A 26,502-nucleotide genomic window follows, 5' to 3' on the forward strand; every position below is an offset into this window, starting at 1 on the left:
GAGTGCTAGCCTTAAGTAAAAAAAGCTCAGGGATAGCACCCACATCCTTTATTCTAGCTCCAGGACAGGCACAAAATAAAGGAAGAAAGGGAGGGAGGATGGAAGGAAAGATGGAAGGATGGTAGGAAGGAAGAAAGGAAGGAAAGAAGGATTCTTTAAAAACAGAATCAGATTTGAGGTCTGGTTTCAATGGTTGTTTGGTTCAAGTTGGCTTTCTTTTCACCTGTTTGTTTTTGAGAGATGATTGTACTATGTTGTCCAGGCTAGCCTTAAACTCTGCAACTTTCCTCCCAGTGTTAGGATTACAGCTGTGCAACACCATGACAGGCCTTCATTCTGTCTCCATCTGAGCTTCTCCTGGCAAGTATAGTTGAGAAATCCAAAAAGAAAACTAATGTCTCATAACAATACAACATTTTATTTTATTTCTTGCCAGTTGTAGGGGCCTGGGCACTGTCCTTCAGCAATTCAGCTCAAGGCTAGTGCTCTACTACTTGAGCCACAGTGCCACTTCCAGTGGTTTTCTGGTGGTTTATTGGAGATGAGAGTCTCAGGGACTTTCCTGCTCGGGGTGGTTTTGAGCCATGATTCTCAGATGTCAGCCTCCTAAGTAGCTAGGATTACAGATGTGAGCCATTGGCACCCGGCACAATACAACTTTTTAAAACCTCATTTTGCAGCTGAAGTAGATTAAAAACACAGATCTGTCTGGGTTTTCAAAGCTCAGGCTTCCTGGTCATGCCAGGCTCTTGTTCCCAGTGAGTAAATGGGAATCTCAGCCCACAGTTGGAGCTATTCTTGGTATAATAAATAGTACTGGACTTCAGCTTAGTCACAGTTCTTCCCCCAAGTGACATGATCAGAGAAAAAACTATAAACATCAAGGGCATCCATGGCTCATGCTTGTAATCCTAGCTACTCAGGAGGCTGAGATCTGTGAGTCTCCTAGCTCCAATAAATTATCCAAAAAACCATAAATGGAGCCGTGGTTCAAGTGATAGAGCACTAGCCTTGAGGAAAAAAAAAAAGCTCAGGGACAGCTCCCAAGCCTTGAATTCAAGCACCAGCACTGACAAAAATTAAAAAAAAAATAAAAAAATAAAAAAATAAATAATAATAATAAAAAAAAATCCAGGGTGGACCATGTCTACAATTCTAGCTACTCAGGTGGCTGAGATCTGAGAATCACAGTTCTGTTTTGTTTTATGCCTCTTCTGGGGCTTGAACTCAGGATCTGGATGCTGTCCCTGAACTTTTCTTGCCCAAGGAGACTAGCTCTCTACCACTTGAGCCACAGCTCCACTTCTGGCTTTTTGAAGTTCATTGAAGAATATCACAGACTTTCCTGCCAGGGCTGACTTTGAACAACCATTTGAAGATCTCAGCCTCCTGAGTAGGTAGAATTACAGAAATGAGCCTGAGCACCCAGCTGAGAATCATAATTCTAAGCCAATCTAGGCAAACAAATCCATGAGATTCTATCTCCAATGAATTCTCAAAAAGCCATATCTGGCCGGGCACCCAAGGCTCATACCTGTAATCCTAGCTACTCAGGAGGCTGAGATCTGATGATGCTGATTCAAAATCAGCCCAGGCAGGAAAGTCCATGAGACTCTTATTTCCAATTAACCACCAGAAAACTGGAAGTGGCACTGTGGCTTGAGTGGTAATACACTCATTTTGAGCTAAAGAACTCAGGGACAGTACCTAGACCCAGAGTGCAAGTCCCATGACAAACAACAAAAAAAAAATGCCATATCTGGAGATATGGCTCAAGTGATAAAGTGCCACTGGGGATTGAGAAAACAGAAGCAAGGGGGCCTAGGGCTGGATTTCTAGCCCCATCATTGGTACAAGAAAAGAAAGAGAAAAGCTAGGCACAGGTGGCTCATCCTAGCTACTCAGGAGGCTGAGATTTTTTTTTTTTTTTTTTGTCGGTCATGGGGCTTGAACTCTGGGCCTGGGCGCTGTCCCTCAGCTCTTCAGCTCAAGGCAAGCGCTTTACCACTTGAGCTACAGCGCCACTTCCGGTTTTCTGGTGGTTTATTGGAGATAGGAGTCTCGCGGTCTTTCCTGCCCGGGCTGGCTTTGAACCGCGATCCTCAGATCTCAGCCTCCTGAGTAGCTAGGATTACAGGCGTGAGCCACCAGCGCTGAGATTTTTTTGAGGATCACAGCTGGTAGCCGGCCTGGTCAGGAAAATCTCTAAGATTCTTTTTTCCAATTAGCCACCAAGAAGCTGGAAGTAGAAATATAGCTCAAGTGGCAGAGTGCTAACCTTGAGTAAAAAAGGGACAACGCCCAGGCTCTGAGTTCAAGCCCCAGGACTGCCAAAAGAAAGAAAGAAAGAAGGAAGAAAAGAAAGAAAGAGGAAGGAAGAAGGAAGGAAGGAAGGAAGGAAGGAAAGAAGGAAGGAAGAGGGCTGACTGGGAAGGTGGCTCAGTGGTAGAGCGCTTGCCTTGCATACATGAGGCCCTGGGTTCAATTCCTCAGCACCACAGAAACAGAAATAGCCAGAAGTGGCACTGTGGCTCAAGTGGTAGAGCACTAGCCTTGAGCTGAAGAGCTGAGGGACAGTGTCCAGGCTCAGAGTTCAAGCCTCACAACTGGAAAAAAAAAAGAGAGAGAGAGAGAGGATGAATGAAAGGAAAGGAGAGGCGGGGGGAAGAAACAGAGGGTGAGAGGCTTTGCTCCATTAATTTGGCCTTATTTTAGGGGAAGTTGACTTGGAAAAGTCTTCATCAATTTTTCAAGGAACAGGGAAGGGGGGGGGAGATAGGAAGGAAATTGACCCTCATATCTTGACTCTGCTCTGCTCCTAGAACATCTACAGAAAATCTAGCAATCTTTTCACTCTTATCCTCCCAGTAATCCCAAGGGAGCAAATCACTAGTGTCAGAAAACCCTTTTGTGTGTGTGTGTGTGTGTGTCATGGGGTCTGAACTCTGGGCCTGGGCGCTGTCCCTCAGCTCTTCAGCTCAAGGTGAGTGCTCTACCACTTGAGCCACAGCGCCACTTCTGGCATTTTCTGCTTATGTGGTGCTGAGGAACCAAACCCAGGGCCTCATGTATGCAAGGCAAGCACTCTACCGCTGAGCCACCTTCCCAGCCCAGAAAACCCATTTTTATAAGAAAGAAAACGGAGGCTTCAAGAGAAATGCAGTGATTTGTCCACTGCCACACAACCAGAAAGGACTTGGAGTCTCTTACTCCTCCTTGCCATCAGTCAAGGTTCAGGCCTTCGAAAAAGGGAGAGCAATGCTAGGTCAAAGATCATGAGATCTGATTTCTGGCCTGTCTCACTTCTCTCAGCTCCATATTTCCTCCTCTTTCCTTTCTTATCTAAGGTATGGACCCTTGAGGGCCATAGGAACTCAACAAGGGCAGATGCCTTCCTGGGTCCCTGGGATTTCTTGTTGTGTGTTTTAGAGGCTCACCTCACCCCAGGTGTCAGCCCCCAGCCAGCAGCCAGGTTGGGGAAGCAGAAACAATTTTGCTTGGTTCCAGGAGACCTGGGGCCCCTTGCTGGAAAGAAAGGAGTTAAAGTCAGGTCCCAGGATCAACGGGACCGGGAAGTTCCGGTGGCCCCCAAGCAGGAATCGGTTAGAGAGACCCATAGGAATAATGGTTTAGGACAGAAAAGGAAGCGGTGCCAGCCATGCCAACCGGTGCTGGGGATACACTGGTCACCCCCTGTCACGCACCACACCCTCACCCCCAGCGGGTGGCCGTCACCCTGGGCCGGCAGGAGGCCAGCGATCCAACCCCTCCAGAATCCCCAGGGCCGGCCCCCCTCGGCCTCCCTCTCATTGTCTGCGCGCGGCGGGCGGAGGGGCTGCGCGGGGCGGGGCCGGCGAGGAGGGAGGGAGCGAGGGAGGGGCGGTGGGAGCGGAGGGGGCGGGGGGAGATGCTGAGCCTTCAGGGGCGGAGGCGGCGGCGGCGGCGGCGGCGGCGGTGGGGAGAGCGTGAGCGCGAGCGCGAGCGCGGAGGGAGGCCAGGCGGCGAGGGGCAGCCCGGGGCCCGGCTGGGTGGCCGCGCTCGGTGCGGGCTGCGCGGCGCCGCGCCGCTCTCGTCTCCGACCGCCTCTCCCATGCGCTGAGGGTGCCTGGCTGGGCCGGGCAGGCGGCCGGAGGGAAGGCTCCTCTCCATGGTCCAGAAGAGCAGCATGTCCCGGGGTTCTTACCCACCCTCCCAGGAGATCCCCATGGAGGTCTTCGATCCCAGCCCACAGGTGAGGGCTCCGTGCCGGGCAGGCGGGCAGGCAGGAAGGGAGCCGTGGTTGTGGCCATCGGGATGGGCTCGAGGAGTCCTGGGAAGGAAAGGGTTATTTATGCCGACGCCGAAGGGGAGAAAAGGGTGCCTGCGCCCCCCCCCCGTTCTCGCAGGTTAATGATTGATGGGCGTCTGGCCCGGAGTTGGGCTGCGGTGTGGTGGAGCGGGGAGGGGGCGGGTGGGCTGCCTGTCACTCTCGCCTCCTCGTCTCCCCCGCGTCCCGGTCCCTGCTGCTCCGGTACTGGCCTCAGTGGACGGAGAGTGGGGGTGCTGGCGGGGAGATCCGGGCCTTGTGAAGAGGAGGCTCGAGAGTGAGCCAAGGCCAGGGGCGACGCTCAGCACGCTTGGGGGCGCCGGGCGGGGGTGGGTGGGGCGGGGGTGCACCGGGAGATGGCCGAGTTGATGGTCAGAGGGCGGTGCCAACAAGGCCTTCGAAGCTGCAGACACTGGCTTTCGAGGGTGGAGAAGCGGGGGACAGTCCTGAGCCGGGATTCATTCCCCCTACCGGCCACCTGGGTTTCTTCTCTCTGTCTTGGATTAGTTCCCTTCCCCCCCCCCCCCACCCACGTTGGCTTGCCCTTCTCCCCAGCCCCCCTAAAACGCCTCCAAAGTTTGGAAAGTTGGACTGATGCCAACTCACTGTCCTGGAGGGGAGGAAGCTGTTTCCCTGCTTGAATGGGGTTTGCTGACCCCCTTCACACTTACGCTCCTGAGTTACCCCCAGATAGGAGCATTCTTGGGCAAGGTGGGTTTCCATAGAGTGACCAGCACAGTCTAGGGCAGTCATGCCAGGGGATTTCTCTGGGACACGTCCTTCTCCAAGGATAGCATTAACTCTTGCATTGCTGTGGCCAGCCTAAGCAACTGTTATCTGCCATGAGAGTGTGGTTATGGGTGTGTGTGTGTTGGGGGGGGGGTCAGGTCAGACCTAAAAATACTTCCTTCCTCCACCCCAGGCCCCTTGGAGCCTGAGAGGCAGCTGACTGAGGCCTTCCTTTCAGCTGTCCCCTGTCCCTCTGAGCGCCACTCCCTTTGCCCAGTGAGGGGTGGGGTGGATGGTGTGAAAGTGTCTGGGGCACACTGTAGGGATCCTCTAGGTTTGTAGGGAGCTTGAAAACTACCTTGGGAATGAGAGAAGAGGAGGGGATGGAGGCTCCTAGAAGAATCTTAAGATTCTTTCATCTCCCATTATCCATTCGCCTTCTTGTACCCAGGTCGCATGAGCCAGAGCCTGAAGTGTAGTTGTGGCTCATCTAGGGTCTTTAGCTGAAGGAAATCTGAGATGGAGGCTGGGACAGGGACTCAGCTGGGAACTAAGCCTCAGTCATCTAACGTTCTGGACTGAGTGAAGGCCAAGTGTGTGTGTGTGTGTGTGTGTGTGTGTGTGTGTGTGTGTGTGTGTGTGTGTGTGTGTGTGTGTGTGTGTGTGTGTGTGGAGGGGAGGGTGTAGAAGCAACTCCTCCTCTGAAGGCCTAAAGGTACCTGAAACCTATGGCTGCCTGATATTCAGGTAGCATCCATCTGCCTCAGCCAGGGGCCCTGTCAGAGAGGCCAGCCAACCTACAAGGGACCTGTGGGACTGTGTCCTAGGCTTGGCTTGGGGTGGGGCTAAGGGGCTTTTAGATTGATGTAGCTGGGTTGGTACTTTGGGGGTGGTAGGATAGGGCATGGGCAGCTGGGGAGGGAGCATTAGAGGGAGTTCTTGCCCCCTTGGAAAAGATATGGCCACTATGATTATGAGGAAGGGGCTGAGAAAAAGCGTCTCTGCCCACCCACCAGGGCACTAAACCAGAGGTGAGGTTTAGTATTTGATCTCCAGATAAGGTTTCATGGTGCTTCCCTCAAAATGTAGCTTTGGGTCTTCAAGAGCCCAGAGCCACCAACCCCTCCATGCACTAGAAGACAAGAATTGGACTCAGGGGAGAAGCCAGGCTGGGCCTGGGTTGTCCATCAATCCTTCTTCTCTCTAGAGTCCAGGCACACTCAACTGGAGCTGAGAGGAAGCAAGAGAGGACTTTCCTCTCCCCCCCCTCTCTCTGCACCCCCAGCACTGCAGGCAGCCTCTCCCTTCCCCAGAGGCTCTGCAGCCTGCCCAGCATCTTAATTAGCTTTGCTGCCTAATGAGCTTCCAGCTCCTCAGACGTTCCTCTTCCCAGCCTGTGGCTTGGTTTGGGGGGTCCCTGTATGAGCCTCCAAGGCTCTGTTCACTGTTCCCTACAGTGGTTGTGGTCGGAGCCCTTCCTGTGAGATCAGAGACCCTCCCTCCCTTTGGGCTGTACCACTTCTGCTAGAAGAGGCAGGGGTGGGAGTGGGGCTGTGCAGAGCACGAATGATATTCCCCAGGCTTGGCTGTATCATTAGCCCTGGTGGGATGAGGGCAGGAAAAGGGCCTGTCTGATTCCACTCTTGTTCCTCCTGGCCTCTCCAGGGCAAATACAGCAAGAGGAAAGGGCGGTTCAAGCGGTCAGATGGGAGTACGTCCTCGGATACAACATCCAACAGCTTTGTCCGCCAGGTAATGGGGAGGCTGGGCTGGGAGTGGGAGGTGGCTAGTTGGCAGAGGACAGCTTTGGTGAGCTGGCCTGCAGCATTCTTCAGGCACCCTTCCCCGTGTCATTTGTCACCTGCTTGGAACCACCCCAACACCCTGACACCCTGTGACCTCTCCTAGATGCGCTGTCAGCTGCACCCACTGCCTCAGCCCCCACCCCCGCCAGCCCCTCCTCCAGCACCAACCACCAGCCCCTGCGCCTGCCTGCCTGCGTCATCTCATTCAGGGACAGCCTGGCCTGCCTCCTCCTGGCTTGCTTCGGGCTGTCACCCACTCCCCCTGCCGGCTGTCTGCTTCTATGTCCTCCCCCAGAATCTGTGACAGGGTGGGGTGGAGGCAGGTGCTAGGGAATGAGGTGCTGGGACATTTAGGTCCCTGGAGCCCTGGGTAGGTATGGGCCAGGGAGACACATTCCCGACATCCAATCATACAGGGAAAGTGTGATGGGGTAGGCAGGAGGTATTTTGATTTTAGACTGGAGTCCCACACCCCTCTCTGAAGGTAGAGGTGCTGAGAGTAGTTTTCTGGGCCTCCTGCACTCAGCCAGGAAGCTGCCACTTGCTTCTCTTCCAACTCTCAACCCTGGGCCATCTTAGGCCCAGGGAGAGGCAGTGAGGAGGCATGTGGTTGCTATGACTACTGAGCATCTCAGCAAAACCTGGTACCCAGAAAAGGCGAGAGGAGCTTGGGATCAGACAAGGCAAGGAACACATAAAAGAGGAAACACGCAGGGCATGTGAGGGCAGAGGACTGCAGGTGGGAGGACACTTCTAGGGATGAGCCCCTTTTCTCCCCAGAGCCAGGAGAGAGGGCAAGAAGATCCCCCACAGATTGGAGTGAAGATCTTTTTGATTCTTCTGCCTCTATACTTGGCACATGTGAGCTTAAGCTTGACTTGGGCATTTCAGGAAGGGAGGCCTTCATCCCGGTGTCTGTTAAGTACACAAACAAATGGGAAGTCCTTTTTTTCAATCACTCCCTCATCCCTCCTGTTGCAGAACTGGGCTAGAGCTAGCACTAGGAAGATTGATAGTATACTTTTGTTATCCCTGTTGGCAGGAAAGCACCTTGGTTCCTTTTATTCATCTTTGCCAAGCAGGAGGTCAGACCCCAGCCTCTAATTCTTCCTCCTCTCATCTCCTAGCACCTATCTCCAGTAGGTGGCAGGAATGGGGTGGGGGGAGGTAGACCTTGCCACATCTCTGAGCTAAATATACCCCAGCAGTTTGCACATGTAGCAACTCTGCTTGTAACCTGAGCCTGTTGGGGGAAACAGGCAGCGTGGGCTACCTCCTAGGCCAGTGGGGCTGGGCACTGAGGGTGCCGGGATGGAGGCACCCAGCCGGACCCTGGTGGTGGTGAGCTGGGGATGGGCAGGTGGTGGGTGAGTAGAGCAGCCCTTGGAAAGCTGGTGGAGCCTTCATCTAGCCGCTGGCTGCTTCCTTGCTGTTTCCTGTCTCTTACTATTTCTGGTGTGTATGTGTGTGTGTGTTTGTGTGTGTATGTGTGTGTGTGTGTTCGTGTGTTCATGTATGTGTGTTGGTATTGGTGTCTGTGGGTGTCGGGGGTCAGTGAGCAACTCTGTCGGTTCATCTCTGCATCAGTTTCACTCTCTGTCTATCTCTGGCTCTCTGGCCGTCTCCCTCACTCTGGGTGCTTCTGGAAGGAGGGCAGGAAGGTGGGTAAACTATTTTTCCTTCTTGCTTTACATTTTTTTTCAGCCTGTAGTGACCCCCAACTCCAGCCTGTTTTCATGATTTGTCTGAGAAAAGGGTGGGCACCTATCCCAGCTAAAATCCAGGGACCTCTGGGGAGAGGTGGGACTTGGTCATCTCTTTCCTGGGTCCCCTTCCACGCCAAGCCAATGGGCCTTCCCCTCTCAGTAGCTTTTTTGTGCCATCAGGAAAGATCCCACCTCCCCACAGTCCTGATCCCACTTCCTAGCTCTGTCAGCTACCAGCCCAGAAATCACACATAAACCTACACCTCCTGTCTCCTGCACTTAGGTGGATCCCAGCCTCAGGGACAAACACCTCTGGGTATCCAGGATGGCTCAGTCACACACAGTCCACATATACCATAACCCTCCCGGCCCTTCCTCCCCCCCCCGCCCCACTTTTTGCCATTGATCTTTGAAATGTACACATGATTCAGCATGTTCATGACCTGTACTGACAGGTCTATGCCTGGTACATGTGTGTTACACATCTGGGTGTGTCTCTAAGAGAGTCTCTTGTGTGGTCACAGCTAGCGTCCTGGCACACCCAAGTTTTTTAATCTGCCTTGCACAGCCACCTGACAGTCTAATGTTGGGGAAAAGGCTGCCCCATGACCTGCTCTTACCCTGAAGTTTCTGTGTGTGACATCAGAGAATTGTGGTGTGGCCTGATTCCGGCAGAATATCAGCTAAAAGGGCAGGAGAGGTGGGACTCTGGCTCCCTACACCCTCAAGTAGAAAATAGCATTTGTTTTGGTAGCCTCATCATGCTGAGCAGACTACCCATTGGCAGTAATGCAGAGACTTAAGCCTTAGCTGGTGGCTGCAGTCCCTGGAAGGGATGCCACTAGGCTTCTGTTGAGACTTCTTAGTGATGCCGGTGGCAGGGCAAGGAAGGAGGAGCAGGGAGCAGGACTCGTCCCCTGGCACTCCTCCTCTGCCTTATGCCCCTATCAGGTTCCCTCTCCTCCCAGGGCTCCAGGCAGCTGTCCTTGGACTTGCCTTAACCCCCTGCTTGCTGCTGTCATTCTTCTCAGGGCCACACTCTACCCAATAAGACTGCAAACTCTGACCATTAGTCCCTTCTGCCTCCTCCTTGGCATCATGCTGGGTTTCCTGGGGCTTGAGATATTGTGGTGGGTGGCACCTCCACACTTTCCTTCCAGGCCCAGAAGCCAGGGAGGTAGCTCTAGCCTTGAGCTGGCCCCCTCTGCTTTCAGGGTTCAGCGGAGTCCTACACCAGTCGGCCGTCAGACTCCGATGTATCTCTGGAGGAGGACCGGGAGGCCTTAAGGAAGGAAGCAGAACGTCAGGCCTTAGCTCAGCTGGAGAAAGCCAAGGTAAGGGAGATGTGGGAGGGGCCTGCTGGTATGATTTTCCTACAGATTTCCAGATCCAACAGAGCTAGAATCAAATCCTGACCCATCACTCCAGTGGTGCACTCTTGACCTCCATGGCTCTCATCTTCCCCTGTAAAATAAGGATCATAACAGCTGCCTTAGATGTGGTATGAGAAGTGCCTGGTACTGTTTCTACACACAGTAGGGGCTTGATAGACACTAAAAGTGCCTGCTTCTTCCTGAATCAAACTGCTTAGGCTAGAATTGAAACCCTGATATAATATAATATTATATATATATATATATATATATATATATATATATATAATTTTTTTTGGTCAGTACTGGGAATTGAAACCAGGGCTTAGCATTTTCTATCTTTTTTTTTGGGGGGGGGGAGTCTGGTCGTGGGATCTGAACTCTGGGCCTGGGCGCTGTCCCTCAGCTCTTTAGCTCAAGGCTAGCAGTCTACCACTTGAGCCACAGCGCCACTTCCAGCTTTTTTTTCCTGGTTATGCGGTGCTGAGGAATCGAACCCAAGGCCTCATGCATGCAAGGAAAGCACTCTACCACTGAGCCACTTTCCCAGTCCCATTTTCTATCTTTTGTTGTTGTTTTTTGTTAGTCGTGGGGCTTGAACTCAGCGCTTGGGCACTATCCCTGAGTTTTTTTGCTCCAGGCTAGCTCACTATCACTTTGAGCCACAGAGCCACTTCCTGTTTTCTGGTGCTTAATTGGAGATAAGAGTCTCAGGGACTTTCCTGCCCAGGCTGGCAACCTAGATCCTCAGATCTCAGCCTCCTGAGTAGCTAGGATTACAGATGTGAGCCACCAGCATCCACAAACTAGCACTTTCTAGGCAAGTATTCTATGACTGAGCTATACTCCTGGAAATTTTGTTTTTATTATACTATATAACCCAGGCTGATCTAGAATTTACAATCTTTTACCTCTACCTCCAAGAGTTGGTATTATAGGTATGTGCCACTATGTTAGGCTATTTTTAAATTTTTATTTTGAGACCAGGTCTTGCCATATTGCAAAGGTTGGACTCAAACTACTGGTACTTCTGTCTCCGCCTCATGAGTGGCTGAGATTACAGGTATTTACTACCATATTTGGATAAATGCCAGGTTTTTAATAGGATATGCTCTGAAATTGTTGTTTTCTAACAGACAATGGTGATGAAGCATGATTACTTAGATGATTTTGAAATCTTTGCGGTGCTGGGAATAGTTTTGGACTCTCCAGAGCGTTAAACATGTGGAACAATTAGCAGTTCAAATATCTAAATAAATGACAGCTACTTAGTAGTAGTTGTCCCAACCTATTTGAAAATTAGAGACAGAAGGATCATTTGAGCCCAAGAAGTTGATGGCCAGCCTGGACAACATATCAAAACCCTGACTCAAAGGAAAAAAAAAAAAAAATGAAAGCAAGGGCTGGGAAGGTGGCTCAGTGGTAGAGCGCATGCCTTGTATGCCAGAGGCCCTGGGTTTGATTCCTCAGCACCACATAAGCAAAAAGAAAAAAGCCGGAAGTGGTGCTGTGGCTCAAGTGGTAGAGTGCTAGCCTTGAGCTGAAGAGCTGAGGGACAGCGCCCAGGCCCAGAGTTCAGGCCCCACGACTGGACCCAAAAAAAAATAAATAAATAAATAAAAAAATGAAAGCAAAAAAAGGAAGAAAATGGCAGAACACTGCTTCCATCCCTCAGTTTGATTTCACTGTACTGACTACCTCAACTGGCCTCACAAACCATGAAGAAGCAAGATAGGAACACACAGGAGGAAAATCCCGAGATTCTTTTTCTAGGGATGTGCTACTCATATAAATAGGGAGCCAGGAAAAGTTTCTCCCTCTCTTTCTCTTTTTTTTTTTTTTAACTTTATCCAGTTATATTAAAACAAGTCCTTGCTAAAATCCCAAAATAAATAAACAAATGCAATGAAGATAAAATGAAGCAACAGCATAGGATTTTTTGTAGGAATCAATGAGACACTACACATGAAGCCTGTGATAGTTCCTAGTATGATGAGCAGTCATTGCTGGCAGTGTTATTGTCATTCCTCCTGTTGGCATTCTAGGCTCCTCCCACTTGCCCCCAATACTTGCAGTCTTCATATTTCCCATCACCCATCACCCTGGGAGACCTGCATTCCTATTTATTTATTTATTGTTAGTCTTGGGGCTTGAACTCAAGGCCTGGGCACTGTCCCAGAACTCAGAGCTTTTTTGTTCAAGCTAGTGACATACCACTTTTTTTTTTTTCCTTTTTTTTTTTTTTGTCGATGTGGTCATGAACTCTGGGCTTGGGCACTGTCCCTCAGCTCAAGGCTAGCGCTCTACCACTTGAGCCACAGAGCCACTTCCGGCTTTTTCTGCTTATGTGGTGCTGAGGAATCAAATCCAGGACCTCATGCATGCAAGGCAAGCACTCTACCACTGAGCCGCCTTCCCAGGTCTGCTCTACCACCTTGAGCTGTAAGCAACACTTCTGGTTTTAAGATAAGAGTCTCATGGACTTTTCTGCCCAGGTTGGCTTTGAACCATGATCCTCAGATCTCAGCTTCTTGAGTAGCTAAGATTACAGGCTTAGCCTCTGGTACCAGCTCCTTTTTATTTTTTTGGTACCAGTATAGTAGCTTGAACTCAGGACTGGGTGCTGTTCCTTAACTTTGTACTCAAGACTGGTGCTCTACTACTGGATTTAGAGCTCCACTTTCCTGCTTTTGGTGGTTAATTGGAAATAAAAAGTCTCATAGACTTTTCTGCCTGGGCTGGCTTTGAATATCTATCTCAGATCTCAACCTTCTCAGTAGCTAGGACTACAGGCATGAACCACCAGCCCCCAATTTCCTTTTTTTGGGGAGAGGGGAAGGTCGGTCATGGGGCTTGAAGTCTGAGCCTGGGCTCTGTCCTTCAGCTCTTTAGCTCAAGGAAAGCGCTCTACCCCTTGAGCCTCAGCCCCACTTCCGGCTTTTTCTGATTATGTGGTGCTGAGGAATCAAACTGAGGGCCTCATGCATGCAAGGCAAGCACTCTACCATTGAGCCACCTTCTCAGCCCCTCCCCCCTTTTTAAAAAATAGTCCTGGGGCTTGAACTCAGGTCCTGGACACTGTCCCTGAGCTTCTTTTGCTCAAGACTAGCACTCTTTCACTTGAGCCACAGCCCCACTTCTGGCTTTTTCTGTTTATGTGGTACTGAGGAACCAAACTCAGGGCTTCATGCATGCTAGGTAAGCACTCTCCTACTAAGCCACATTCCCAGCCCTAATTTCCTTTTTTAAATTGCTTTCTTTTTAATTTTTAGGCAGTTTTGGGGATTGAACTCAGGTGTTGTATTACTTGAACCACATCCTCAGATTTAGTTCATTTCTGAGCTAAGTTCTTAACTTCTTGCTCAGGCTGGCTTTGAGTTGAGATCCTCTTATCTTTGACTCTAGAGTAGCTGGAATTACAGGTATATACCACCTTTCATTTTCATTGAAAATTTAACATACATACAGGAAACCACACAAACCATTTAATGTTCATTCTGTTTATTATTGTTTTGTTGGTCATGGGGCTTGAATTCAGGGCCTGGGGATTGTCCCTGAGCTCTTCTTACTCAAGGCTAGCACTATACCACTTTGAGCCACACAATCACTCCCATTTTTCTGGTTGTTAACTGGAGATAAGAGTTTCTCAGAGACTGGGAAGGTGGCTCAGTGGTAGAGCGCTTGCCTTGCATGCCTGAGGCCCTGGGTTCGATTCCTCAGCACCACATAAGCAAAAAGCCGGAAGTGGCACTGTGGCTCAAGTGGTAGAGCGCTAGCCTTGGGCTGAAGAGCTGAGGGACAACGCCCAGGCCCAGAGTTCAGGCCCTACGACCGGACCCCCCCCAAAAAAAAAAGAGTCTCTCAGACTTTCCTGTCCAGGTTGCCTTTGAACTGCAATCCTCAGATCTTAGCTTACAGGTGTGAGCCACCATCACCTGGCTTTAGTGTACATTTTAATTATTTACAAAGTAAACAGCTCCATTATTATTATTGTTAGGCTTTAGCCCTTTGGTGTCAACCTTTCCCCCTTTTGTGTACCTCCTAGACTAAGCCAGTGGCTTTTGCTGTGCGGACTAACGTTGGCTACAATCCATCTCCAGGAGATGAGGTGCCTGTACAAGGAGTGGCCATTACCTTTGAGCCTAAGGACTTCCTGCACATCAAGGAGGTGGGCTGGGTGCCTGGCACCTGGAAGGAGGATGGGAGTGGGTGCCAAGGGAAAGGCAGCCCAAGCTATTGTGGGCGGAAAATGTCTCCTGAGCCAAGCTGCTATGGCATCTTAGACAAATCTTTCTACCTCTCTGAGCTTCTAATTTCTCATTGTTTAATGGGTGGTAATGTCTAGGTCACTTTGTCATGTGGCCTGTGGCTGGAGTGGTGATGAGCTTGGAGTGTATAAATGTCTGCATTTGCTCCAGCAGCTTGGGTCCCAGAGGCAGGAAAGACTCTCTTCTTCTCTCTAAGGGAAGGGCACCATGGCCAGAGGGGATGATAGTTCTGGTATTGCCTTGAGAGCTGTGGAGGGGGGTGGGCACTATGCTTACAGGCTGGAGCTGGGGTAGAGATGCGTTGTGTGCAGGGTGAGCAATCCAGTGATTCCCCTGGAAGGGTGACTGTGGCTTGCACCTCCACTGCAAGACCTCCTGGTCTCTTCCACCCCACCTGCTGTTGTTTGCAGAAATACAATAATGACTGGTGGATTGGGCGACTGGTGAAGGAGGGCTGTGAGGTCGGCTTCATCCCCAGCCCCGTCAAACTGGACAGCCTGCGCCTGCTACAGGAACAGACAATGCGCCAGAACCGCCTCAGCTCCAGGTGTCTGGCTTGGGGGGAGGGGGAGCTCTACCACCCTGGGAGAGGCTACCAGCCGGGACTAGGCCTCACGGCTAGCCCCATTGAGCTGCTTGTGGGGATACTGGAGGACCTCTGAGGGCATAGCTTATAACAGGCCTGGGTTCCCCGCCTGCACGCCCACCCCATGGCTCACCAAATCCATTTGCCTCCCTGCCCACGCAGCAAATCAGGTGACAACTCCACTTCCAGTCTGGGAGACGTGGTGACTGGCACCCGCCGCCCCACACCCCCTGCCAGTGGTAAGAGTTTTTCTGCCAAACTAAGGGGTGGGGAGGTGTTCCTGGGTGGGGTGATCACCCCACTGCCTGACCCCCTCCTCCCTATAGCAAGGGAGTCTCCCCTCACGCAATGAGTACCCCTCCATGAGGCATAGGGTACCCCAACAAGCTACACCTGTCATGTCTCTCCTCCCCCTCTTCTTTGGTAGCTCCATCTCTCTGACTGCCCCTCCCTGCCCCTCAACCCCCCCCCCCATTCATTTCTCCCAGCCCTGTTCCATTCACCTCTTCTTCTTTCTTTTTTCCCCCATCCCATCCCTGTGTTCTGTTCTGTGTCTCCATGCTCATCTCACTCCTCTCTTCCTCACCTCCCTCTCCTTCCATCTCACCTCTGGTCCAGGTAATGAAATGACTAACTTAGCCTTTGAACTAGACCCCTTAGAATTAGAGGATGAGGAGGCAGAGTTTGGGGAGCAGAGCGGCTCTGCCAAGACTAGCGTTAGCAGTGTCACCACCCCACCTCCGCATGGCAAGCGCATCCCCTTCTTTAAGAAGGTAATTGTGACTGGGTTCCTGCAAGGTGGGTGGTGAAGGCCCAGCTCTTGGCAGGGAGAGGGGGCTGGAGTGGTCAGATGCAATCGGGTTTATGCTGTGGGCCTCAGGGCTTCCCGCTAAGCTGGAGGAGGGCTGGGGGCGGGGGGGACATCCCTCTCCACATACAACCCCACCTTGGCCATTCACCAGGAAGGGGTGGCTCTTGCCCTTGGAATTCTGCCTGCCCTGTGGAAGCAGAGATGGTGATAATAAGACATGATCTTTGGTCACTACCAATGCAGTGGAATAGTCCAATGTGTGCCCCCCTCTGGCTTGTGAAGTGGGGAGCGGGATGGCATTCCTTCTTTGTAGGCACATGGGGGGGGTCTCTTGGTTGCAGAGAAACACAGATAAGGGACCCCTTAAAATTTATGGGCTGATAGGAGGTGGGCTCCAAATTAGGGATTATCATATTTGCTCTTTCCCAAGAAGTGGAAGAAGGGTAGGGCTTGTCCAACGATGCCCAGGTCCAGTGGACTGATAGTGCCTCCTGCCCTGGGCCAGGGCCACTTCTCCCTTGCCCTTGGCATGGGGTCCTGTTCCCTTTCTGGCTCTGTCTGTCACTAACACGCATGCCCTGTTATCTCTCCTCGTCTGCCCGCTCTCCCTCCTTCTCTGGTCCTGGCTCCTCCCTTGCCCTTTGCCCCTGCCTGGGTGCCCTCCCCTTTCTCCTCCTCCCCTCCCCTCTCCTGGCAATCTCTGGACCCAGCCAAACAGAAGCAGAAGTCGGTGAGTATCACAGCTTTCTGTGTATCCCTCTCCACCCCTGGGATGAGCTGGGAAACCTTCTAACACCCACTCCCATATCTACCCTCTCTTCCCTACCCTTCCTGGTCCTCCCTGGCCATCCCTTCCCAACCCCTCCTTGATCCCCACATCTGGGCTCTGGGACCAGGGGGAGGAAAGGCTGCATGGGGGAATTGGAGGCTGAGGGAGAGGGTGAAATGCCATCTCCACTCTGGGGTTTCCCTTCCCTGCTTCCCCCCACCCCAGACAGAGCATGTGCCCCCGTATGACGTGGTGCCTTCCATGAGGCCCATCATCCTGGTGGGACCGTCGCTCAAGGGCTATGAGGTAGGAGTCTTAGAGGGGAGTGGGCCCAGAGGGACCAAGACCTTCAGAAAAAATCCACAGAAAGATCCCCAGACCCAGAGAAATCCACAAGAGGGGTCTAGTTCCCCAGGGTATCCTCTCCCAAGGGCCACAGAAATCCAGAGAAAATCCCTAGAAGGGCCTACCCTACAGGAGACACCCTTAGAGGGCCTCAGTCCTGCAAGGATGCCCCTAAAGAGCCCTCCAGAGATACCTAGAAGGACCTTTGAAATCACACTACACTGGAGTCCCAGCCCCAGAAGCCCCCCCCCCCCCCATCACACGGCAGCAGGCCCCTTCATCTCAGCACTTTTTAAAGAAGGTGGAATGTGAGGGTCCAAATGCCCATCAGGCCAACCCCAGCGTGGTTTTTCAATTCCTGACTTCTCCCCCTCCAAACTCTCAACGGCAGGTTACAGACATGATGCAGAAAGCTTTATTTGACTTCTTGAAACATCGGTTTGATGGCAGGTAAGACCCTGGGAGCTGACTTTCCAGCCCCACCTACAGATGAGCAGGCTCTCTGGAAGGACAAACCTTGGATTGAGGGACAAGAGGCAGGCCTGAAGGCTGGGGCCTGGGCCGTGCATTCTAGCCCATCCTGACTCCCCCCATTCCCTCCTGTGCCTCATCACCCAGGATCTCCATCACACGAGTGACAGCTGACATTTCCCTGGCCAAGCGCTCAGTTCTCAACAACCCCAGCAAGCATATCATCATTGAGAGATCCAATACCCGTTCCAGTCTGGGTAAGCTATTCACCTCCTCTACTCCCTGCTTCCTCTTCTGGACCACTGGGTGGGATGTGGGAAGTCTCTAGAAACTTCTCTTTTCTGGCTACCTCCTGGGCACTACCTTACATCCCCCTCCCCATGACTTCATGCCCCTAGCTGAGGTACAGAGTGAGATTGAGCGGATCTTTGAGCTGGCCCGGACCCTTCAGTTGGTCGCCCTGGATGCTGACACCATCAACCACCCGGCCCAGCTCTCCAAGACCTCGCTGGCCCCCATCATTGTTTACATCAAAATTACCTCTCCCAAGGTAGGTGCAGGGGCATGACCCCTGTGGAATGGCATGGTTCACGAAGAGGGCTCTGTAGTTGGCCTGCCTGGGTTCACTTGTTTCCTAATGGGGTGACTGAATAGTTTCCCTCTCAGTAAAACCCCATCCTGTGGACATGGGAAAGAGGCAGTCTAATGTGAATACACAGCAATCAGCACAGGGCCTGGGACCACATACCTCATCATGCACTAGCTATTACTGACATGATTATTAGGGACATGCATCCAATCCCCTGTTTCTACTCCGGTTGACTCCATCCTTAGACTAAATCACTGAAATAATTATGCTTTTGTCCCAATGTCACTCAGCTACTTGGCAGGGAGAAGTCTTTCCTGGCTCTGATGTCAGCCTTTTTTAAAAAAATTGTGCTGTCCTCATTTGGACTTGAATAGAGAGGGTATTGATAGGAAAGCTGATTTACTTGTCATGTTGCAGCTCCTTAAACTTTCTGTCTAATTGTTAGTGAAGACTTGAGGAATGTGGAGTGTAGGGTGAAGCTTTTGAAGTCAGTTTTTTTTTTTTTTTTTTTTTGTCGGCCGTGGGGCTTGAACTCTGGGCCTGGGCGCCGTCCCTCAGCTCTTCAGCTCAAGGCAAGCACTCTACCACTTGAGCTACAGCGCCACTTCCGGTTTTCTGGTGGTTTATTGGAGATAGGAGTCTCACGGTCTCTCCTGCCCGGGCTGGCTTTGAACCGCGATCCTCAGATCTCAGCCTCCTGAGTAGCTAGGATTACAGGCGTGAGCCACCAGTGCCCGGCTTATGAAGTCAGTTTTTTTTTTCTGTTGTTGGGGAGCAACTGGCCTTGTGCATGCTAGGTAAAGCACTCTATTATTGAGCTAAATCCCAGTCTTAAGGTTTTGTGGGGGTTTTTTTGCTTTATTTTTTATTGGTGTATATTAATTATATAAGGGGTCTCATTATAATATGTCATACCTGCATATAATGTGTGTGTGTGTGTGTGTGTGTGTGTGGTGTGTGTGTGTGTCTACTAGGGCTTGGACTTAGGCCCTTGCTTTTTTTTTTTGCCAGTCCTGAGGCTTAAACTCAACACCAGGGACTATCTCTGAGCTTCTTTTGCTCAAGGCTAGCACTCTACCACTTGAGCCACAGTGCCACTTCTGACTTTTTCTGTGTATGTGGTACTGAGGAATGGAACCAGGACTTCATGCATGCTAGGCAAATACTTTACCACTAGGCCACATTCCTAGCCTGCCCTTGCACTCTTGCTTGGCTGTTACACTCAAGGTTGGTGCTCTACCACCTTAGCAACACCTCCATTTTGGGCCTTTTGCTGGTTATTTAGAGATAAGAGTGTCTCAGATTTGTCTGCCAGTTCTGGCTTCAAACTTCAATCCTCAAATCTCAGCTTCCTGAGCAGCTAGGGTTACAGGCACGAGGCACCAGCACTCTGCTAGCAAATAATGTGCTTAGATCAGATTCACACCCCTACTCTTGTTAGGTTTTGGAGTTAGAAGGCAGTGTGGGGTTGAAATCTTTGCTTTGGTTGATTTTCAAATTCATTTATTGGTGTTAGTTGTTTTTATTAAGCTTGGGATTTGGGGGGAATTACTTAGTCCTTAAGTCTCAAATAATTCACTTACTAAATGGCATTCCTTCTCTGATGTGATTATATTTTTGATGCTGAGGATGGAACTCAAAGCCTCAAGCATGCCAACCATACACCCTACCATCAAGCTACATCCTCAGCCTCTGTTATTTCTGAGAGATTGGAGGTGATAGAGATAAAGATCCCAGAAGACTGACTCATGATGACTGGAAGTGCTACTAACTGTTGTTGTTCTACATTAACATCTTAGGAACTAGTTTTAAGTTTCCAATGAGATAAAAGTGACGATGGAATATAAGTACTTGGGAGTGTGGGAGCTGAAAGGATCAAATGAGGTAATGATGCAAAAACATTTTGTGACCTAGAAAGTAACAGATGCCCACAGAGGTTATGGTGGGTACTCTTGAGCTAGACTTAACAGCACTGTGTCCTTTTGGCAAGTTACCTAACGTCTCAGTGCCCTGGTTTTGTCATCTGTAACAAAGGCATTCTTGGGCTGGGAAGGTGGCTCAGAAGTAGAGTGCTTGCCTCACATTTATGAGGCCCTGGGTTTGATTCCTTAGCACCACATAAGCAGAAAAAGCCAGAAGTGGTGCTGTGGCTCAAGTGGTAGAGTGCTTGCCTTGAGCTGAAGAGCTGAGGGACAGCGCCCAGGCCCAGAGTTCAGGGCCCATGACCAACAAAAAAAAAAAAAAAAAAGAAAGAAAGAAAAAGACATTCTCCAATGAAGACTAAGTAAATAGACTGATCATGCAAGATGTCTGGTACCCACAAAGGTACTCTGTGTGTGTGGTGTGTGTGTGTGTGTGTGTGTGTGTGTGTGTGTGTGTGTTACTGGGAATTGAATCCAAGGTTTCATACTTGCGGGACAAATGCTATCCCAAGTTCTATTTTGTTGTTGTTGTTGTTGGTGGTGGTGGTGGTCATGGTCATGGGGCTTGAACTCTGGGCCTGGGCACTATCCCTGAGCTCTTCAGCTCAAGGCGAGTACTCTACCACTTGAGCCACAGAGCCACTTCTGGTTTTCTGGTGGTTAATTGGAAATAATAGTGCATGGACTGGGACTGGAAGGTGGCTCAGTGATAGAGTGCTTGCCTTGCATGCAAGAGGCCCTGGGTTCAATTCCTCAGCACCACATAAGCAGAAAAAGCCGGAAGTGGTGCTGTGGCTCAAGTGGTAGAGCACTCATCTTGAGCTGAAGAGCTCAGGGATAGTTCCTAGGCCCAGAGTTCAGGCTCCACAAAAAAAAAAAAAGTGTACAGACTTTCCTGCCTGGGCTGGCTTTGAACTGTGATTCTCAGATCTCAGTCTCCTGAGTAGCTAGGATTACAGGTGTGAGTGACCAGCTCCAGGCTTCAAGTTCTGTTTTTTTTTTCTTTTCTGTGTGTGTGTGTGTGTGTGTGTGTGTGTGTGTGTGTGTGTGTGTGTATGTGTGTATGTGTGTGTGTACTTGGGCTTCAACCAGAGATTTCACACTCTTGCTTAGCTTTTTTGCTCAAGGATGGTGTTCTACCACTTGATTAGCTGTACTTCTGGCTTTTTGGTGGTTAATTGGAGATAAAGAGTCTTATGGACATTATTACCTGGGCTGGCTACTCAGCCTCCTGAGTAGCTAGGATTAAAGGCATGAGCCACCAGTGCCCAGCCCAGTTTTCTTTAATGTGGAACAATTCTTTAGTCTTTCACGACACTGACATCTTAGTATAGCCCTGTTAATTTTGCAAACTATCCCTCAGTTTTATGCTTCCTTATGATTACTTTTAAATGTTGCATTTTATTATAATCATTATTGATTATAATTAAATTTAACTTTAATTTATTTAAAACTAAATTTATTTATTTTAATTATAAATTATAATTATTATTAATAATAACTAATGGGATTATTGTCAGAACTGAATTGAGAGTACAGAAAGCACACATCAATTGGTTAAGGTGGCATGCCTCTCTACCTGTAGTGGTCCCAACTACTCATCAGACTGAAACAGAAAGATCACCTTTTCTGGCCTGCCAGCCTGGGTGAACATAGCAAGACACGATCTCAATAAAAAGCACAGTGGCTCAAGTGGTAGAGCGCTAGCCTTGAGCATAAGAGCTGAGGGACAGCGCCCAGGCCCAGAGTTCAGGCCCCACGACCGGGACCAAAAAAAATAAATAAATAAAATAAATAAAAAGCACAATGACTGTTAACACAGGTTAGAGGAAGTAAAGCTGGAGGATGAAGCCCATAGACAAGGTTGGGCATGGGGGAGAATTACTGTCCTTCACATAGACAGCCTGAATGCATGTGGGGTGGACACAGGCCCGGTGAGGTCATTTTTGCAGAGGTGCCCAGGGCTGAGAGTCATGGAACATTCCATAGTCCTAACGCTGGCTCTTCATTCTGACTCCAGGCAGAATCTGACCTTGGTACATTGCCTGGGTCCCTCTAACTCTCCTTTCCCCAAACCAGGTACTTCAGAGGCTCATCAAATCTCGAGGGAAATCTCAGTCCAAACACCTCAATGTTCAAATAGCAGCCTCAGAGAAGCTGGCACAGTGTCCTCCCGTGAGTGCCCAGAACTGGGGGAGAAGGGGAGAAGGGTATTTGGTTTCCTCTGGTCTGCACTGAAGACAAAGTGACCAGAAACACCTGGGCCAAGGTCTGTGGGTACAGACCGATCTTGGGAAAGACAGACAAAGGGTAGACCCACGCAGGGATTGAAACCCCCTCTCTCCTAGTCATGGCTATCTTATTTCCAGAAGGAGGTAGTTGGGCTGAGTTGCACTAGCAGACTTCTGGCAGGTCTGCCAAGTCCCATTCTCCATATCCCTAGGCTTTTTTTTTTTCCTGGTCCTGGGGCTTGAACTCAGGACCTGGGTGCTGATACTGAGCTGTTTTTGCATAGTGCTCCACCACTGGAGCCACAGCTCCACTTCTGGCTTTTGTGGTAATTTATTGGAGATAAGAGTCTCATGGGCTTTCCTGCCCCAGCTGGCTTTGAACCATGATTCTCAGATCTCAGACTCCTGAGTAGCTAGGAGTCTCACAGACTCCTGCCCTGGCTGGCTTTGAACCATGATTCTGAGATCTCAGCCTCCTGAGCAGCTAGGAGTGAGCCACCAGACACCGGCCAGGCCACCCCCAGGAGGCTTCTTTTTAACTTTGTCCTTCAACCCCCTTGGCTCCACCCACTGCACCCAGGCCACACCCTCAACCCCTTGGACACGCCCCCGCTCATCCCAGCCCTGCCCCTAACCCCACCTCCGCAGGAAATGTTTGACATCATCCTGGACGAGAACCAATTGGAGGATGCCTGTGAGCACCTGGCCGAATACTTGGAAGCCTACTGGAAGGCCACACACCCACCCAGCAGCACGCCACCCAATCCGCTGCTGAACCGCACCATGGCTACAGCAGCCCTGGCTGCCAGCCCTGCCCCGGTCTCCAACCTCCAGGTACAGGTGCTCACCTCGCTCAGGAGAAACCTCAGCTTCTGGGGCGGGCTGGAAGCCTCTCAGAGAGGCGGCAGCGCGGTGGCCCAGCAGCAAGAGCAAGCCATGTAGCAGGTCCCCCTCTCGCCTTCCCTCCAGGAGTGGAGTGCAGAGAACACTGGGAAGGAAGGGAAGAGTTTTATTTTGTAAAAAACGTGGTTGAGTGGCACATTTCTGGTGTCTGTGGTTTTTGGTGGGGCTGGGGCTGGCTGGTGCTGCCTCCCTGGTCCTGGTTTTACCCGTTGGACATGAGACCTGATTGGGCCCTTAAAAAGGCCAGAGACTAATGAGGAAAATAGGAGAAAGATTCACTCACTGGACTCCACACCCATTTTAACTCAGGGCCTTGCACTTGTGTTTGTTTTTGTTTTCTACTTATGGCTGACACGCTACCATTTGAGCCACATCTCCAATTCCTCCGCACCCCTTTTAGAACCACAGAGCAGGAACTATTAGCTCCAGAGAAGCTGCTGCTATGTCAGAGCGTTAACTTCCTGGTCCCTCAGGAAGGGCCCAGAATGAGCATCTTCTATGAGTTGGTGCTGTGCTAGGAAAGGCCCTCCTTAGGTATCCACTGGGCCTCACCCTCCTCCTGTGGAAGCCACAACCCATCATCTGAGATCATACCATTAAGTATATGGTTCTGGGGGTAGAGCCAGCCCAACTCCATGAAACCTTCCAGGCTGCTGTTTTCCAAGCCTGTTTTCAGCAACAGCCCACTTGTTTACCAGGCCCCCAAGAAGCACTTCTGTGCTCTTTCTCCACTGAGACCCCAGAAACACTCCCTACCTCCTCCCAGAGCTCCAAAAAACTGGGTCACACTGCAGAAACATTTGCTTAGGGTCACACAGTTTAAGGTGGCAGGGTGTGTGTAGAACTTGATCCTCTTTGCAACCTACCTGACAATCTCTACTGTCCGTGGCCAGCAACTCAACTTCAGGGAGCATTTGGTGATGACAGCATTGAGCCACCATGGGAGGGGGGGGGTCTCCAGTTGAGGAAGGTGACCCATCAGCTTTTTCTAGCTTTGCATCCTTGTTGGGGCGGGGGGGGGGGGGGGAAGATGCTGTCAGCCCTGGAGACTCATCCAGGGAGGAGATGCGTGGGGTTCTAGAAGCCTGTGATTGAAGTCTGGTGTGGGCTGAAGAAGCAAGGGTCAGTGGAGTTTGAGTTGAAATCTCTTAATGTATTTGGAAAAGTGGAAGGATTGACTAACCTAATCAACCACTAGTGAGTGGCAGCAGTACTAATGAAGTGTTCATGATGATTAACCTCAAGACATTAATGATATGCATTGAGGAAGTGGTGACTAATTGTTCAGGGGCTTCCTTACCATAGTTTCTGTGAGAAATCGTGAGTCCTGACTTACCACGAAGTCGGTGCCCCAGCCCTAACAGTGGTGCAAATGTGTGCAGCCTTTTCCTCTGGCTGGGTTCTAGAGCCATTTGCCCAGGTACCAGGTACCCCTTCCCTAGATCCAGTGCCCTTCTCCTTCAGCCAGGCTGGGTATCGTGGTGCTGTCACTAACCTGCCTTGCTTTGTTGTGTTTTTCTCACCCCTGCCTGCCTGATCTGCATGGTGTGTGCCGTCTGTCTGCTAACCAGGGACCCTACCTTGCTTCCGGGGACCAGCCACTGGAACGAGCCACCGGGGAGCACGCCAGCGTGCACAAGTACCCGGGAGAGCTGGGCCAGCCCCCGGGCCTTTACCCCAGCAGCCATCCACCAGGCCGGGCTGGCACCCTGCGGGCATTGTCCCGCCAAGACACGTTTGATGCTGACACCCCCGGCAGCCGAAACTCTGCCTACACCGAGCCGGGAGACTCATGTGTGGACATGGAGACCGACCCCTCAGAGGGGCCGGGGCCTGGAGACCCTGCCGGGGGCGGCACTCCACCAGCTCGGCAGGGCTCCTGGGAGGATGAGGAAGACTATGAGGAAGAGCAGACCGACAACCGGAACCGGGCCCGGAATAAGGCTCGCTACTGTGCAGAGGGTGGGGGTCCGGTGTTGGGGCGTAACAAGAATGAGCTGGAGGGCTGGGGGCAAGGTGTCTACATCCGTTGAGGCGGAGGCTGCTTAGTGGGAGAAGGACTCGGAGCCCGGGGAGGGGATCCAGAAGAGGGGCTCACCGCCTGAGCTGTGTCTTGCCTCCAGGAGGCGCTGTCTCCCTCCTTTCAGATGCCTTTGCTCAGTGTTTGGGGTTTCTTTGATGGTTATCATTCCAGCTCCTGGGAGGCCTTTACGCCCCAACAGTAGGTTTTTCCCTACTTGTTTGTGGTTGATGGTTGTTGGATACCCATCTTCCTGAACTGGCCCATTTCCCCCATCTTAGGGGGCCTCTCCTCTCCCCCTCCCAAGAGAAAAGGTGCACTTCCTTAAATCTTTCTACTCGGGCCTTTAAGTGAAGGTCCTAAATGAGGAGGGGCCCCTTCTTTTCCCAACTTGGGGTATTAGTGAAGGGTTGGGTGGTTTGGCTGGAGAGGGAAGCCACAGAATCTTCCCCCATGGGGGCTCTCTTTCCCCACACCCCAGATCCAAGGTCCATCACCATGCCCCAGCTTTCTGGCAGTATTCTCTGGTAGGTGAAAGCTACAACTTGGACACCCATAGGGAGTGTGGTCTTGGGGAGGGGTCTGGGTGGGAACACAGACATCAGAGGTGTACCCTCTGCCCTCTGTGACTGTGGCAAAGCCCATGGCAGAGAACTTGGAGGACTGGGCAACTTGAGATGCTGCTACCCACCCCACCTCCATGTTTCAGCCCTTGCCTACCCAGGAATGAGCTTTGCCTACAAACTCTCCTGCCTGCTGCCATCAGAAGAGGGGGGGCCCACTCTGCATCTGAGCCCCCCGCACATCTCCATGCCACTTGGGTGTGGAGACTATGAACAGTCTGGTCCGCTTCATTCTAAACCAAAAAAACAAAAAAAACAAAAACAAAAAACCTGCTCCTTCACCATCATTCACTCTGAGGCCTCAGGGGAGAGGCCTGGTGGGTGGGTACCCAAGAGGTGACCACCACCCCAGGGGCCACCTGGGGACCTACCTGGGTCTCTCTCGGGGGACTTGGCTGCTGCTGCTTTCTGTACTTGCCTCTTGTGATCCTGTCCTTTACTAGTGTCCACTTCTCCCAGGAGAGGCCTTGGTAGCCCCCTCCCCTAGAGTGCCCTCCGCCTCAACATCCTTCTAGCCCAGCAGTCCTGCCCCTCCCTCAGCATCCTAGCTGGGCCAGAGAGAGCCGATTGTGCCAACGAGGACTGGGCCCTGCCCGGCTGCCCACCTCAGGGATGGGTACCCCCCCTCTCCACCTCCTGTGCCAATGTTGTCCCACCCTCACCTGAGGGTGGGGTGCAGCTTTCACTTACTGGTTAGAAGATACCACTGCCCAACCTATCCCCTGTCTGGTGTTCTGTTCGCCATCTATCTGTCTGTCTTGTCTGTACTCCTGTAGGAGAAATATTTTGCCACATATAAAACCGCCTTCCTATCCTTTGCGGCTACCTCCTGAGCCTGCCTCTTTGTCCCCGCCACACGGTTGCCAGCTCAAACAGCCTCACACGCACAAGGCACGTGGGAGCTCTGCCCACTTGCAGGGGCGGGAAGGGGAGGTGCAGGAAGCTGTGCCAGAGTTGTTGTTTTGCAAGGTTCTGCTGCTTCTGACACATCATCTTCAGGACTGACAGGAACTGCGTGGCTAGTCTCAGCTCCCCATTCAGCTGC

General features: G+C 51.3%; 1 protein-coding gene across 2 annotated transcripts; it reads left to right on the forward strand.

The window, feature by feature from the left end:
• The first annotated feature begins 3,932 nt into the window (after nt 1-3,932).
• Cacnb1 (calcium voltage-gated channel auxiliary subunit beta 1) lies at nt 3,933-26,271 on the forward strand. 2 transcript variants are annotated; one of them, XM_070028148.1, is made up of 14 exons: nt 3,933-4,231; nt 6,701-6,787; nt 9,761-9,880; nt 13,965-14,087; nt 14,598-14,734; nt 14,936-15,012; nt 15,392-15,546; nt 16,579-16,659; nt 17,090-17,148; nt 17,317-17,426; nt 17,568-17,719; nt 21,760-21,855; nt 22,560-22,745; nt 24,386-26,271. In XM_070028148.1, exons 1-14 carry the CDS (start codon nt 4,148-4,150, stop codon nt 24,845-24,847), a joined length of 1,929 nt encoding a protein of 642 aa, XP_069884249.1. In that variant the 5' UTR covers nt 3,933-4,147; the 3' UTR covers nt 24,848-26,271. The 2 variants fall into 2 exon arrangements, with proteins under 2 accessions (XP_069884249.1, XP_069884250.1); XM_070028149.1 differs by lacking the exon at nt 15,392-15,546 and adding an exon at nt 16,295-16,314.
• Nucleotides 26,272-26,502: the final 231 nt, after the last annotated feature.

Source organism: Dipodomys merriami, unplaced genomic scaffold (genome assembly GCF_024711535.1).
Source record: "Dipodomys merriami isolate MVZ:Mamm:240054 unplaced genomic scaffold, mDipMer1.0.p SCAF_19, whole genome shotgun sequence".
Classification (NCBI taxonomy): domain Eukaryota; kingdom Metazoa; phylum Chordata; class Mammalia; order Rodentia; family Heteromyidae; genus Dipodomys; species Dipodomys merriami.